Below are 17,323 nucleotides of genomic sequence, written 5' to 3'. Positions count from 1 at the left end.
TGACACACACACACACGGGTGTGTTTTTGCTCGCAGTCAGTCAGCATCGCAGCGCACGGATCCGGTAAAAGCAAGCGCATCTGAGAAACAGCCAGAGTGCGTCTATGTGTGTGTGTGTGCGAGAGCGAGAGAGAGAGAGAGAGAGAGAGAAAAAGTAAGTAGGGGGTTGGGGATTGTAAGGGAGGGTGGACTGATCTATGAGCCGCTGCTAAAATCTTGTTCTTGTGTTTTCATTCTCAGAGTGAGTTTTTAGCTCTGGAAGAGGAGCGTCTGGTCTGCAGGGGGAATGCACTGAGAAACCACCCTTTCCTCTCCTCTTTCCCAGTGTGTATTTTCCCACCGTTTTTTGTTTTACTTGTTAACGTGAGGGGCAGAAGACGAGAAGGTGGCGCAGCTCGGGCTTCACTCTGTCACTCTCCTTAAGTGGACGTACGAAAAAAAAACATCTCTGCTCAGAAGGATCGTGTTATCTTTTCTTTTGAAAGCCAGACATTTGCAGCTGCTGCTTACTGGAGCCGCAAACTTTATCTGCTTATAGATAAATAATTAAAATGTCGGATCCCATGCTACCCCCTCTTTCAAACATTTTTAGATGATGTCATTGCACTGCGTTTTTGGCCAGAGCTCCAGGAAACCCACAGTCGGGCAGTGAGCACGGTGAGCTCCGGGAAATCAGGTGCAGATCCGCTGTGTTCAGTCTCGCGGGTGGCTGAGTCTGCCACGCGCATCTGCCCCCTTGTTCTTCCTACATCATCTGAGCTGGAACGGACTACATCGTGCGCCAACTCCAACAGTTCTTCGTGGACCCCCGCAGCCATGACCGAGGCCGACTGGAGGCGCTTGAAGTGCCCCACGCCGTGCGCAAATCTCAGTCACACCGGCCAGTCAGTCCACCTCCCCTTTACTCTTTCCGCTTATCCATACCAATCCACGGAACTCTCGTGCCATGTTTGTTTCGAAATCAGTAAATTTTAAAAGAACCATAAGACCATTGACGAACACTTTGAGGAAGTGAGTGTGAGAATTACAACGTATTTGGAATCCCTGGAGCAAAAAAAGAGTTTTCTTTCGCGCGCTTTCCCTCGGATGATCCTCGGACCGGAAGTGGAGCGAGGACGCCCGGTAAACTTGGCTTCACCTGTTACCCGTAACCCGTGGAGAATACCAGCTGTTATGGCCTAACCCCCCACTTCTGCTCTCCTCCTCCCGCCCGCTCTGCCCCGCCCCCGAGCCGTTACCAAGCGCGCAAGCAACAGCCGCTGTTACAGCCGCTCCCGGTGGCACGCTCGCCGCGCACTCCTCACTGACACACACGCACGCACGCACCTCCTTCCAAAGGGGGAAGCTATGTGCGCCGCCCGGTGCCGGCGGGTGCGTCCGCTGACCTTGTGACCTTTCCTTCGGGATTACACCGGTGGGATTGAAACGTGAACTTTGGCGGATTTGAAGGCGACCCGGCGTACATTTGTTTTCCAAGACGCACGAAGCGACTCGGCTGGACGCAGGGAGCGATGCGGTCCTTCCTCTCTACCCTGGCTGTCTTGTAAGTCATTAATTACTTAATGCTGTACCCCTGCACATGCGTGTTAATGCAAGCCGTTTCCTGTAAATTGTAATGCGTAAAATATTTACTCTGTTAAAACAGAAGCTATGCAGAATTACGCATTTGCTTCACACTTCACTTCCTATGACTAACTGTGAGTCTTGCATCCATAATCACAAAATGCACGAAATGACATCACCCCCTCTGGGTTGCCATGGTCACGGATGTCAATCAGACATGCTCTCAGGTAAGAGTGCCTCATCCAAAAAAAACTCTGCAGTGCTCTCCCAAAGTGTGACCACAAACCTTTTTTATGTTCTTTTTTTTCTACTTGTCCTCTCCTCTTTTTTTAATTTTTTTAATTTTTTTTTTACATATGGCAGTCATCTTGACATGGCTGTTCTTTTTTCAACCTGTCTGCCACTTTCTCTCTGTTTTCCCCCAAAGCCCACAATTGATCAAATAATATTAATAACTGACATGAATCTGGCACCTTATCTGCTGTATGGGTAAAGAGAAAACAAGAAATTGGTCAAGAGTACCACACATCTCCTGGAAGGCTGACACATGGCACATGAGGACTGCTTCCCGAAATTAGAGCGAATCATACCGTATTAGTAGAGAATTTAAAAAAGTTTAGTTCTGTGATGGGAAAAGGCCATTTTTAGGGGAGTTAGGTTAAAAAATACATTCCATAGAGATGATCTAATATAATGCTGTTTAGATTTATTTAAAAAGTTCATCTGATTGCTACATTCATCACTGAAGAAAGATCAAGTATTGTGAAGTATCAAGATCAGGTGTAGAAGTGATTTTGCGATTATGCACATATGCATATTTTTTAGAGCACAAAGTCTACAAATGTCAATATGAAGTGTTTGTGTTTCTCATCTAAACCTTAACCACTAAACCTTACCACATGTGCAGTGCTGAATTCTGCACAGACTGAAAGAGGTGCAATAGGATCCATCTATTTCAATTGAACTCTTGTATTTCATCACCCTCAAGTCTCTTGTGTGCAGTCCAGAACCAACTGCTTCCTCCGGGCCCTTGGCCTCGGCCTGCCTCGCAGATGTGAAAGGTGCACTGTGTAATGTGGCAGTAATACAACATTGCAAGCTGATTAGCTGGTTTGTGTCCCTGCCATACCGCTTAAGCTGAGACAGTCAGTCAAAAATTGTGTGAGACAATGAACTTCGCTTGAAAGGCACACAGGGAAGAGGGTTAGGGGTGATTTGGGATAGAACTCCACTTTCCACACCTTAAGGACAAATCCTGTCTCAGGTCTGATGATGTCACACCGCATTGCTTGTCTTGGCTCATGACCACACAGTGCTGTAAAGTAAGAGCTCCCAGCTACTCTTTCTCTCCTCCCCCCTCACTCTCTCTTTGGCTTCAGGGTTGATGCGGTTTTGGAGGGATAGGGGGAATCCGAAGTTGCAGCTAAAAGGGTTTTTTTTTTTCTCTTCTCATTTTCTCTTCTTTTTGAGCTTTCTCCCTCTCTCAGCGTAACTGTGTTGTTTGAACAGCTGAGAATTCTTACTGAGCTCTGAGCCATTTTCACCTGCACTGCCAGTGCTGGCAGGTAGATGAAGCATGCATACATCACAGCAGGCAGCCAGTGCTCATATGTCTGCAAGCAGGATGCATAAATATGGAGATAGCATGCATGAATGCACATAATATCAATAACTCCCCATGAACAGCAGCCAGCAATCATACAATATTGACCATGCACTGTAAAATTTGCACAGATTTACAGTTTAACAATACTTGAATTTAAACTGTGGTACAGTCTGGAGTTAATGTGTGCTGAGATACGTAGGGATGCTAAGACCCTTGAGACAAGGTGATATAATGAATATTTCCAGACATATATAGAACATTTGCAGACATGAAATGTACATTTTAGAGAAAGCTGATAATGGCATTCTCTACACTGTGATGTGAAGCCATAATAGTGCTTTCTTACATTTCTGATAAATGAATGGTTGTCTTCGGACGTAATCATTTAAAAAATTGTCAGCTTCTTCTGGGGAGAAGACAGGGGTACTACAGTAATCTATCTAGGTCTCTAATATGTATTTTCATGCTATAGAAGCATCTGTTGTCTTCAATGTCTTAAGGTTTGTACTAGGCATTATTATAAGTATATGGGCCTTATAAAAATGTATGAATATTTATTAAAGTTGTGTTTAAATGTTTTCAAGGCCAAACTGAACAAAAAAATGTTTACTTACATATACATAAAGCAGCTCAGCCATAGCAGTGCATCCACTACCACAAGCACAGATTTTTGCTTCTTTTATAGGGCTTTTTTATGTAGTCCTAACTGATTGACTTCATTTATGCATTTGGTTTGGTTTATATCATTAATATGAAACAATAGTGTTTCCCAACTTTTTTATTAAATTCCTATATGTATTAGACATAAGGAATTTAAAACTTCACAATATTATATAAATTATGTATAAATATATTAATTTGCCAATTATATGATCTAAAGTCTATCATTCACACGATTATTACAAATAAATTTCTGTATATCCAGCTTGGCAGGAGGACTGTTGCTTGTGAATGCATGGTATGGTTCTTAAACTTTTAGTTGCAGAGAGTCAGCTTACATACTTAGCTGTGCTAGTGTGCAGTTATGTAGCTATCCGTAAATGAGTGCACCTTTAACATGTCCCACCAGGAAGCAGTAGTTAACCAGACAGCATGGATCAATGCAATAGTAGAATGCGTACAGAGCATAGGACATGACCTGTATGTACAGGTGTGAGGTTAGTACCCGAAACCACTGCGTTCCTCTGCACAAGTGTAGACCTGGTCAGCAGATGTAGGGAATGACTTCAAGCACCTGGCTGACACACTTCACTACTCGTGTAGTCTGTACCTACAGGTGCACAGTTAGCACACACAGGTGCACAAAGACCACAGACTCACAGTCAGCCCACCAGCGCATACCACTGCTCACTCCATATGCACTGACCCCAAGCTGGTGCATTCCCAGTGTGCACACATGTTGAACCAGTCTGTTCAGATATAAAGCCTCCATGCACAGCTTATATGACCCAAGGCATTCGTTCTAGACCATTTTGCTGAGGGAAGACAGCCAATGGGAAATACACAGACGACCACCCTGCAAAAAAGGATGATAGCCAGTAAGATATACAGAGACATAAAGCCAGTGCTGTTCAACCCCATTGGCAGTTTGCAGTTATGCATGGCCAATGAAGGTATTCCTACAGACAAAGTGCAAACACACATTGGGCCAGTATGGGATGGTCTGAGGACAGTATGAATCAGAGAGTTTATGGAAAGAGACAAGGAGACGAAGTCATGTCATTCAGATGATTTTCCAGCAGCACCATTCAAACATCTGAGGCATCTGTCTCCCTCTCTTATGCTCCCTAACTCTGACTTCCTCTTACTAATGAGGCTTTACGTCCAAATGTCTCTTTCTGTTTCTCTTTTTGTCTGTCTCTGTAAAAATCAACCTAAACTTCTAAAAAGTTTTTCATGATTGAATAAACTTTGGGAAATTAATACCACTGAGCATAATGGATACTGTAATGAGAGCTGTCACTGCAGTGGCTTTGCCAAAATGAAATATTTTGATCATTTAATTAGTAAAACTAGTGCTGGACTGAATGAATGTCAGACAGGTGTTATATTGTGTCATTACTTTTAAACGACTGTAACATCTCAATATGCAAATACAGTCCATGCAATACCGGTTTAGCAGAATTTTGATAGATTCTGTATCAAATAGTTATGGTATTCAGTGGTCTATGGTCTAGTTTTGGGTGTCTTGGCTTGAGAGGGAGATAATCAAGAATGGAGGTTTGAGGCACATTCTGTAGTGTGTGTGTGTGTGTGTGTGTGTGTTTGTTTTATCTATTACAAAGTAAGATGTTCTGATACGGTTATTGTAAATTAAGTTGGCACTGAAGATGACACATTAAACTGGATAAACCTTGCCATCCTCAGGATAAAAACTGTCAGCATTAGTTGAAGCTGTGAGGGATTTGTTTTTATCATAACAAACAAAAGAAGAAATGTTTTGGCTTTGTTAACAGAAATTTTTTTTTTAAGTAGTTAAACATAGTTTTGTTGTTGTTCCAAATCCCTTTCAGATCAAATGGGATTGTCCTCTTGGTCAGATGGAAGTATTTATGGTTCAATTAAATAATGGACTATTTTAAAAAATGGCAAAGTAGAGAAAATAGCACAGCTTCCACAGAGACGAGTTGTTTTGTTAAAACAGTGTTGTGAACATTCAAGTGATTCTTTTGGTATAATGGGAAATTGTGTTTGTATGAGTGTGTGTGTGTGTGTGTTGCAAGGCCAGACAGTGATAAGTGTCAAGTCGTACACGTGAATATCTGTACAGATTAATTACCAGCGATCAGTATAGAGGAATATGGGTAAAATATTAGTTTTTTTATGTGGGGAGATACAGAGTATAAAAGGGCTATGAATGTGTGTTCAGTGTGTGCAGAAAATTATGTGATGTGAAGAGAAGTGACTTGTGTGTGCATGTTCTTAATTACAGTTATATGTATGGGAGTTTGAGTGTGTGTTCAGCATCTGTGTGTCTGCTTTGCTGCAGCTGCCAGCTGCCGACACTGTTTCTCCGTCTTTATTTTCCTTCGTTCTGTTTCTCACTCTCATATCTCTTCATGGCTGGGACAGTGTGGGGGAGTCTTCTCATTCTCCTTAAACCAGACAGGGAAACGAGAGAGGAAGGGAGAGCAAGGAAAGAGGATTTAAAAATGACAAGATGAGAAACACTCGTTCAATTCTTTTCATATCTCTTCCATTATGCTCATTTTTTTGGGACGCCGCTTCATGTTTTTCGCCTGCTCTCCTCTGACTGAATGGAAGTGATGTAAAAATGAGGTGTGAGGTCTCAGGATGTAAACAAGGAACCAGGTTCAGTCGAATCATTCCAAATAAATCATAGGCTTATCACATTTGCAAAAATATCATTAATATTGCTGTGAAGCCACAACTCGGCCACAATTCAAAGAGATTATGCCGTAATAGAGAGTGTAATTGACTAGGAATCCCAGTGTTAACTGCTTGGTGACCTATTACATTAGTAATCAGTGACTGAATGCCTGGATATGAGTGTGAGAGAATGATTGAAGTTCCACTAATGCAGTACTGCTGGAACTACAGGGCTAATTGAGGACATCCACCGTAGACCCCTCTCTCACACAAGTGCTATTGCTCACTCACAGTGCATATACACCCAACAGCGTAGTATGCACTGTATGGTTACTAAGGGCTTATCAGCACAATGTTTGAGTACCTCTATCCATTTATCATCACAAAACACTAAACAGGAATATTGGAGGAGTTCCTTAGAAATTGTGGAGTGGTGATATAATTCCTCTGACGATACTAGTCATAACAGTCAACAGCAGCAAGAGTGGAAGAAGTCTGATCAGCATTTCCTTTCATCTAAAGAGAATCATAAAGACCAACAGAACAGACCAGATATTTCATTGAACTTAATAGAATTTTTTTTTCAGATATTACTGATAATTGCTGTAGTGTACTGACCGGTAAAAAAACAGTAGTTGTCTAATTATTGAGGTCAAAAATGACATTCTTCGAAGTTCTGACATCCCACTTCCATGCAGCACAAGTCCCTGTGTTGTAGTTTCAGACTATGGTTATGTATAGTGCTCTTAACATTTGTAGACCAGCAAGATTTTTATGCTTGACATGCTGAACATAAAAATGACTAAAAAAAACTGTTCAGCTTCTAATTAATTACTATAACCCTTTTAGGAGCGTACGAAAAAAAGAGCTACTCTTCTTCCCCATTGCTCTAGTCAGTTTACCACACAACCCTGAGTGAGAGAAACATTAGAACAGAATGGAAGTGGACACGAGGCGGAACCTGATTATACTGTGTGTTCAACTGTTGATTTCCTGATAGCTGTGTGTAGAAAGAGATAAAGAAAAGAAAATTAAGGGTCTGCCAAAGAAGAAATACATGACAGCAGGGGAAAGGAAAGAGGAAAAGGGAGGGGAAGTAGAAAAGTTCTTAGGGCTTGTTTATATGCAGCAAGTTGCCAGGCACAGGGCAGTGGGATTATGCGTTCACCCTCAGGTTTTCCTCTTGTAGGGGGCACTTAACTAAGGCACACCCATCTCTGGAGTGTACTTACATAGTACATAGCATTATGGAACATGTGTGTGCACTCACATATACATCACACGTAACGCATCCCTGGTGCCTCAGCACACACACACACACACACATCTTTGGCACATATACTCTGATACACTTCATTAGAGCATACAACGCACGCTTCCCATAGCTAACCAGATCTCAGCAAGAAAAAGCCTTGAAAGTAGATCTAGAGTCAGATTATTCCTGATGTACATTATGCTAAAGCCACATAACTGATTTAGCTGTAAGACTTTGGTCAGTTTCCTGTGTGTGCAAAAGGATTGGTGTTTGACTGAGGAGTGGAAGGAGAAAAGACAGGCATTAGGACCCTGAAGACTAGGTCAGAGGACACTGATGCTTTCTTTCAGAGAGGCTGCTGTATGAACAGTAAAGCTGTTTCCATCAAAAAAGACATACAGTAGTTAATGTTGTTCCTTACTGATGTAATATATGAAAACCACAATACACAGAAGCCTTACCAGTTTTGTTATTGTTTTGAGACTGTGACCTTAGTATTATAAGCTTCTACACGTGTAAAGAATGAATGCCAAACAGGACCGTATAATACCACAAAGCTCAAGTACTGCATGCTGACTGACTTTAAAGCAGTGTTGCCAACTCTCTTCAGGGGAAAGTATCTAATTCTTGCTCAAAAGTCACTATAAATTGCCAGATGATGTCATAGACTTTGAAAAGTCAATGAATCAACATGATCATTTGCAGCAGTGTTACATCAAGTAACACTGAGAATAAGATAGAAAATAATATAAATTATTTCTTATAGGAGGAAGAAGCCTTTATTCAAGGCATTGCAAACAAGCTATTTTCATATTTACAAAATTATTTCTGTCAAGAATGCAGACAAAATGAAGCTGTGGTAGTGAACAGGACACAAAGGTAACAATTCTGGAATTGAAGAGAGTTGAAGAATAAAGAGGTGCTACAACCTGATCAGTAACTTGCCACTGGAAACAACTTCATTAACTCAGTCAGACATTACACACTGGTGGTATCTCAAACATACCTTGCTTATAAACAGTAATTGTGATGTGAGGTGGTGAAACACATCACCATTTATTGTTTTGATCAATCTTTCCATTAGCATAGTCCAAAAACAGCTGTAAATTTTGTTCAGATTAGTCCCAAGACCAATATTAAGCTGTGACACATCAATGCTTTATTGTTTGTCTTTTATTTACTCAAAGGCATGGCATGATCACAATGCTCAGTCTTCAGTGCAATATGCATTTATGTAAATTTGATATGTTTTTAATTTCTGAACACCTGGTTTGGGCTCTTTTTTCAAAATCACTGACTACACCTTTAAGGGGTTTATTGGACTACATTTCTGATGTTTATATGGGATTTTTTACAACAAATACCAGCTATGCTACTTCTCTTGTTCTACTTCAAATATGCTTTCAACTATGCCTCTGACATCTGTTTTAGACAACCATTGGACTTTAGCCAAGAGTTGCTTTAAGGCTGTTGTCACAATTTCTGATGTTTCACACAAAGCTGTTCGGCTCATGCACACTGAAGAGAACCTGAAAGCAACTGTTTGAGCTCTGCTAGGCCGGGCTGAAGGGCTCCTGGCAAGAGCTTGCTTCACCCTTGCTCTGAACTACCCCATTCGCTCTTAACACAGCACAAATGGTTCTCGCACAAAACACTGTCCAAGTTTCCATACAAATGTGAGCAATGCCTCAAATGTCAACTTTTTCCTCTCCCAAAGTGAGGAGATTAAAGATGGCAGACAGAGAGGGGAAAAGAGAACAGGGCTCCATCCAAAATCAGGGCACACTCCCTTCCCTCCCACCCACCTCCTGGGCTGCGGAGATGAATAAGGAGATTATCAGGCATTTAGCATTCTGACAGATTCAGCATCCAGCTCACTGGGAGGTAGAGAAGGAGTTGTGATCTTATTGTTTATAACTTTAAGATCTAGCCAAATGGTCTTAAGGCAGGATGACTTCAAGGGGTTAGGGATTGGAGAGAACTCCCAAAAGTATTGTAGGAGTCATCAGGGTGTGTCCCAATTAAACCTTCCTCATCATCAACCTTTGCAGTCATGTTTATCTCTGTGCATGGGGAACTAGACTCGACTAGACTAGCACAGTAAGAATATGGGCTCATGAGCTGGTTGTACGTTGCACAGCCTGGGGTATTCCACAAATCCAGTCCCAAAGCATCACTGCAGTATAAATCATAATCAGCCTGTTCTAATACATGAATAATTCATGATAAGGCATAAATGGAGGCAATAAGGACTTGACATTAGACAATATTTTGAGATTAAATGTTAAACACCATCAATCAGTTTCATTATTTTATTCTCCTCTCTCCTTTCAGGTGTATCCAGATGATGCTGGTGATGTGCAATCCTCTGCAGGTGAGTTGATTTTTTTGTGTGTATGCGTGTGTCTATGTGTGTGTTTGACATCGCAAAAATCGTTCATCATCGTTCAGCTATTGAAGTTTGTTTGATTAGACTGACATATTTCACTTAAGCAACTAAAGCAACTCACTTATATTGGGGGAAAATGTCACTATTGAAGTTATGATTTGTGAAGAATCCACAGGTTGCAGGTATTTCATAGACTAATGTTGTAAGACTTTGTGTCTTATTTAATTTTAAAAACAAAAATCACAGAAAGCTAGAAAAAAGAAACATATATTAAAAAACAACTTTTAAGCCCCTTTAAATCATCAGAAAACTCTTTGGTAAATGCTTAATGTCAAAGAGTATGTATTTCTGGATTGTAGTTCTGTCCATATATTAATGATTCACAAATTGCAATGAATTTAAATTATGTTTCATATTTTTCTGAGAATTAAACTGTTCAAGGAGGTTAATCCTGAGGACTGGCGCTAAGAACTCCTGTTCTTATAGAGCTTCTATTGTATTTTTAGAATCTACCTTTGTGAGAAAAGTGAGATATCAGGGTGTAGGAGAGATAAGACACCTGCATGTATGTTCCTCTGCCTGCAGGTGTTCGGAGTTGATGGCGTGAACTTCAGCATGCACGTGGAGAATCAGACTCGTGCACGAGACCCCATGAGCCGGCGACAGCCCAGAGTCTACCAACTCTACAGTCGCACCAGCTGCAAACATGTCCAAGTGTTTGGCCGCAAAATCAGCGCCCGCGGGGAGGACGGAGACAAATTCGGTAACAACATACACACGTACACAAGAGACTCATTTTCTCACTCCAGGGCTGCACAATAATGACTTTATTTTAAACACGATACATACAACTTGTGCAATATTGGAATAAATGTTGTAGTGCAGTTATTCAGCTAATTTATTTGTCATTTTATAACTTGTCATTGTACCTTGTACACTAATGAACAGCTCTTTAATGAAAAAATAAATATGCCATTACATTTAAATTAATTGCATAATTAATTCACCCCTAACTCGCGCTTCATTTACTTTCCTTCTCTGGCATCATTTCATTTTTCCCCCTTTCTGTCTGACTCACTGTGTCTGTCTTCTTCAATCCCATTCACACGGTACAGAAAAGAACAGAAAAATAATGTCTTAGAAGGAAAAGTATGTATCTGCAGACAAGATGTTGGCAAATCGACTCGAAGACGAATATCTTGCTTATTCTGTTGCACAGAGACACACTCACATACAGTGAGGGAAAAGGTAGTGAGGAACTTCTATGTGGAAAACAAACACCTCAGCGACTGCTGACACTGTGATTCATGAGGGGGGGGTGGAAAGAATGAAAAAGAGAGGAAGAGGGAGTGAGAGATGGATACAGCAAAGTCAGCGCTGGGTGTTAGTGTGTTAGCAGCTCATCTCCTCATTGATCTCTCCATTGATCCTGCATTTTGCCTGTGGGTTTTTTTCCCCCTGAATGGTTTTAAGCAGCATGCTGACTATGTCCTCCCCCTCTCCCTCTCTCCTCTCTTTCACTTTCACCCCTCATCTCACCTCTCTCTCCATCCATCTATCCATCCCTCCATCCATCCTCCCCCACTCTCTCTGGATGCCGTGTGATGCACTGCAAAGCCGCACAATCAATGGCAGAGGAAGTTGAAAGATGATATGTACCTACCTAGGTGACTTTACTATAGTAGTGATGGCTAATATATTTGTTTACTACAAGACTTTTTCATCTGCTTTTTCTCTGCTATTTTGAAGACTTTTTTTATGTAGTGTCATATTCAATTCTGCCAGGCAGTAATGGGATAAAATAGAAAGATGGAGAGTGATAGCTCAGACTGGGGGAAGAGGAAAGGGAGGGAGAGAAAGAGCTTATTGATTAATGCTGACCCCTGCACTCGTAAAAGGTCATCTAGAATCTTGTTTTAGGGGTTTATGTTTAAACAAGTGCAAGCCTTGTGAAACACAGCCAACATGAATGAAAGCCATGCGCACACGCATACGCCTACACTGAGCTTACTAAATGGCTTTAATACTAAAATAACCTCTTGTGAGGAAAAAGATTGTTACACACATCATTACCTGTATGGTTGGGCAATATTATGAGAGATATTGTAAATATCTATGCCAAATAATGATTTTCTGAGCTTTCATTTTTATTGTGAGTGCATTATAACACCATGACTCCATAGTATCCAAAGTAAAAAGTAGATAATTGAGGAAAAGGTAGCTTTTTCTTCATTTACCTTTCATTATCCCCCTTTTAAAATGTATTTTTGTACACGGTAATATTTACAAAATTTAAAAACTGCTGTGTTCCTAATTATTATTATACATATTGTGTACTCTGAAAATGTCCTTAATTATTGTGATATATTTTTTTGTGTCAAATGTCTCATTCATTAACTTCTAAAGCCACTTTTAGTCACCGTGGAGTTTTATGTTGCAAAATATATCAGGGTTTTATTACCCCACACGAGTTACGTCTGCTCTTTTCCACAACTACTGCTAACAGTGTTAATGTTATCACAGGAAGTCAATCATTATAGACTTAAAGCAATCATTAAAGGCTAGTTATTCAGTTTCTGAGTGGTATTTATGACTGTTCTCAAATTCTCTACCGAAACCCAAATCATCCTGAACAGCCAATCTGAAATGAACTTAATGTTTATGTTTGGGGGAAAGGGTGAATGTTTTACCCGAAACAGTAACCTCACACATTCCCAGGATTATTGCAATATTTAAATTTATGGAAATACTCTAGTGTTTATAAAACCAAAGTCTCTTTATCACATCTGAAATGTATATGTGATTACCATGGACAAGAATTAAAACACTTTGCTTGTTGTATTCCTACCTCACCTACTGAGCTCCCAGAATAGGCTCTGAATCTGCTGCCACCCTGATTGATATAAAACAGTTACTAAAATTGAACGAATAATTGAAGAATTTCATCTTTTATAAATACGTTAATGACCAATAATTACATAATTATTCTCAATGAAAGAATGCATTATACAGTTGCAGTTTGCAAAATGAATGACAAATATTATGCTGTGCATAAATATTCAGCTGCCTTTTAGATGTCCATTATAAGGGAGATTAGAGTAAACTGGTTTTCTGTCCTTTTCTGAGTACATGAACATGTGTTGAAACTCTTAGCTTAGAAATCATGCATAATCTAATGATGAGATAATACTGAAAGTGCTGGAGAATTCTCTTAAGAGAAATTCTGCCAATACATTGTTTAAATAAAAGTTGAAATAACAGTACTTTTGCATTATCTTTATGTTGTCTGGGTGATTACATGTGACAAATGTGGCAATTTGACCAAAAAGCTTTTTAACGTAACTAAAGATAGTGGGATCTTATTAAATCTAGGCAGTAACATGGCATTGCGAAGGTTTGTGGTCAGAGAGAGTACTTTAATCACCATATTAAACTACTACCCTCAGCAAGAGTTACATAAGGAAATGTCTGGATCATCACCTGCTGTTTTTTTCATCATTGTTAGTGTTCCATGTAATGTATTTCTTTTGTAACGTCCGTCTGTATGCCTGTCTTTCTGTCCCTTCACAAGCCCAGCTTGTAGTGGAGGCAGACACATTCGGCAGCCAGGTGCGAATCAGGGGGAAGGAGACCAACTACTACCTGTGTATGAACCGCAGGGGCAAACTTGTAGGCAAGGTGACACATCTCTATGTTAGCTAATGTTGCTTCATTTCATTCTCTGTGTGGACAATCTGAGTTCATGGCAAACTGACAAGTGTTTACCTTCTCTCTCTTTGTCTTTGTCTTCTCTCTGTGTGGATGTTTTTTTCTGGATTTTCCCAGAAGGCCAGTAATCGCAGTGAGGACTGTGTCTTTATTGAGATGGTGCTTGAGAACAACTACACAGCATTAATGTCAGCACGTTACAAAGACTGGTACGTGGGCTTTACCAAGAGGGGGCGCCCTCGTCGTGGCCCACAGACACTTCTAAACCAGCAAGACGTTCATTTCATGAAGCGACTTCCTCCAGGGGAGCAGCCAGACCACACGCCGTTTCGTTTTACCACTGTCAGCAAGAGGAGCAAAAGAGTCCGTGCTGCACGGCCACGCTAACTTACGCTTCACAAAAGCTAAAAACCCGCTGTCCTACTAAGGGACAATGCTAACATTTAAATCAGGGCCTCGCAACAAAGGACAGCCCTAGACTACATCCCAGTAAATGGGACCATGACAATGTTTAAATCAGGATCTGCTAAGAAAAGGACTAATGGGACCATGTTAATGCTAACAGGACCTGATGTGGATGAAAAGTCCAACCCCAGTTCACTGGCTAAATGTGGAGCGCTTGTCTTTTGAAGATTAAGCTAAGTTGTACTGTAGCATTCTCCAGTAAACAGGATCTAAACTGGACCAGCTATTATACCAAAAATGTGCTATTCCCCAACAGAGCCTTGACTTTAGCCTGGCACTGACATGCAAAATCAAGCCCAAACATGAAGCAGCGATGAGTTGTAGTAATTTTCTATGGACTAAAGAAGCAGAAAACCTGACAACTAACAGCCCTCAATACAGCACGGGGGACACCTGACTCTGCAGTCTACTAACCAACCTCTCATAAAGACAGCTTTGTCTTACACACAGCATAGGCTTCACTCAGGATTCCTAGAACAGGATTCATGAAAATGTGACTGCAAGAGAAGAATGAATCTTCTGGAATCATTTAGAGCGGTGTAAGATTTAAACTGAGTAATGATTAAAAAAAGACTCAGGAGTGGAATAAAGGAGAGACTACATTTGAAATCTCTCCTTCTCCCCCTGCCTGCAAGCTAGTTTGAATTTAAGACTGCGTGCATGTTTGTGTGCGTGTGTGTGCGTGTATGGGTGGGTGTTTGTGTAGCTAAAAGAGTGTTTCAGGTTGCACCAAAGACCACATTGGACGCTCCCACAGATGACGTTGCGGAGTACATCTGCGTAGGTAACCTTAAGGGAAAAAATTGCTTGCCTTTGTCTGGAAGAACCTACACAAAACTGGAATGTAATAATAATAATAATAATAATAATAATAATAATAATAATAATAATAATTAATCTAATAATAAAGGCCAATAAAGGCTTTAGAAAGCTGCACCAAAAAATGAACTAATGACCAAAGAGAACTCGAGACCAGTGATCAATATGACAGTACCCCACACGCTACAACTCCCGAATTCAGCAGCCTATCAGAGTGCAGGACTTAGCAGTGGGACAGGAAAGGGGCAGAGTATTCCCTCTATATCCCTTTTGCTTTTGAAATGACAAAAGGAGCAATGTTCCTGTTTGGATTCCAACTGGAATGCTGCTAATGGAAAAGTCAGACAAAGTACCAAAGTCATATATGTTATTGTTAAAATAAAAAAAAAAAAAACAAGCATTACAATAAATAAAACTATATATGTGTAAAGAGTAAAAGCTAAATAAGTGATATTACAATGACTGCTACTATATTTGTTGTTACTATAAAGTTTATTTCACTTATTTATTTCATCTGTGTGTACGGCAATCTTTCTTAAGCCAGTAAACTCTATGGAAAATGTCTGTGTTTTAAAACATGTCTACATGTGTGTCTGTCTTTCTGTCTGTCTGTCTGTGCCGTAACTAAAAAAAAACACAATTATTCAGAAGTGTTCAAAACAGAAATTATTAACAGTATCATGATAATCAGAGAGCGACATGATGCTGCAGGTAGTGTTGCCACCTTACAGCTCCAGTTTGCACAGTTCAATCCAGAGCTTGGGCTACTATCTGCCTGGAGTTTCACATATTGTCCATGTGGGTTTTTTCCATGTTCTCTGGCTTTCTTCCACCTCCCAAAAAACATGCCATAAGTTGGACAGGTGTCAGTTAATTGCCACTGGGTGTGTATGTCTGTTCATGGTGCCTTGCAATGGACTGGCAGTGCCGCTAGGCTATGTCCACTGAATAAACAAGAAAGGAAAACATAGAATCTATTATTAATTAATTCAGGGGCCTCCTGCTTTCTAGATAAAGATTATAGTAACGATTTATCCTCTAAAGCTACAAGCAGCCATGACAGATGAAACATATGTTTATTCCAGCACAACACACGCAGCTAGTGGTAACTCTAGTCCTGCTATCTGTGAATCATTAAGCGATTCTCGCACACACTTACGCACACACTACCATCACTTCCAACCTGTAATCCCGGCAATTCCACTCAGCTGACTCAGCGGGAAAGTGGAGGATTCGGAGAAGGAGGGTGAGAGAGGGAAGAAGGGAAACAGAAATGGGGGAAGAGAGATAGAATACGGCCTCTGGAAGCTGCATGGTGGAAAGATTCCACAGCCCAAACCCAGAGGAAGGTGTATGGTAAGGCTGCAGCAGGAAGGAATGTTAAAAATTTGCGTGAGAACTGAGTAGTGACCCGAGACCTGCAGGAATTATGGGAAAAAAAACATATCCCAAAAACCCACAGGAAACACACACCCTACATCACACACCACCAGAAGCATATTGGAATCATATAGTGATCTCAGACTTACATATACATCTGAACACAGCATATTACAAAAAGGCAGAGACATCAGGATAATACTACCTTACAATATACACTATTATTCCTTAAATGATCCACACCCATCTCTCAGAAAAAAGCATTCAAATGTAAAACAACACACAGTGTACACATCTGACAGCACTGCTGTCGTCCATATACATGCATTTGATATGATTGCTCCTGTACATCCGCTGTTCAGCCACTAATACCATAGTGTGCTGTCTAAATGTGAAACATTGCTCAGCGTAGAGAACCACAAATGTATGACCTCACACACAATAGCGGTAAACCACAACTACACTAGAACCCAGCAGCCAGACCCACAATGTAAAGTGAGTGATTAGATATGCACACAAAATGCCCTCATTCTTGCACACACACCACAATTGACACACTTTACACAAAAATGCACGCATACAGATGCACACATACTAACAATACATTATGACCTAATCGTAATGTTTTAACCAACAAACAGCATTTTTACGTTTTGGCAACTGGTTTTATGGTTGGCATAGAAAGCTAGAAAAAAAGATAAACACACACAAAACAAGGACGTATTTAACATGGATTAGTAACAACTAAATAAATCTGTGTGTAAATTAGAAACTGTTGTCTCTGGATTGCCTCTACTGAACACATTTT

General features: G+C 40.5%; 1 protein-coding gene across 1 annotated transcript; it reads left to right on the top strand.

Annotated features, from left to right (window-relative positions):
• Positions 1-15: 15 nt before the first annotated feature.
• fgf18a (fibroblast growth factor 18a) lies at positions 16-15,712 on the top strand. Its single transcript, XM_058408295.1, has 6 exons — positions 16-154; positions 241-1,543; positions 10,089-10,128; positions 10,729-10,906; positions 13,715-13,821; positions 13,969-15,712. The coding sequence occupies exons 2-6, from the start codon at positions 1,512-1,514 to the stop codon at positions 14,236-14,238; spliced, it is 627 nt and encodes a 208-aa protein (XP_058264278.1). The 5' UTR covers positions 16-154; positions 241-1,511; the 3' UTR covers positions 14,239-15,712.
• The last annotated feature ends 1,611 nt before the right edge of the window (positions 15,713-17,323 follow it).

The sequence above is a fragment of the Hemibagrus wyckioides genome, linkage group LG14, assembly GCF_019097595.1.
Source record: "Hemibagrus wyckioides isolate EC202008001 linkage group LG14, SWU_Hwy_1.0, whole genome shotgun sequence".
NCBI lineage: Eukaryota > Metazoa > Chordata > Actinopteri > Siluriformes > Bagridae > Hemibagrus > Hemibagrus wyckioides.
The sequence above is the reverse complement of the archived record's forward strand: the minus strand, read 5'-3'. Positions and strand labels throughout refer to the sequence as shown.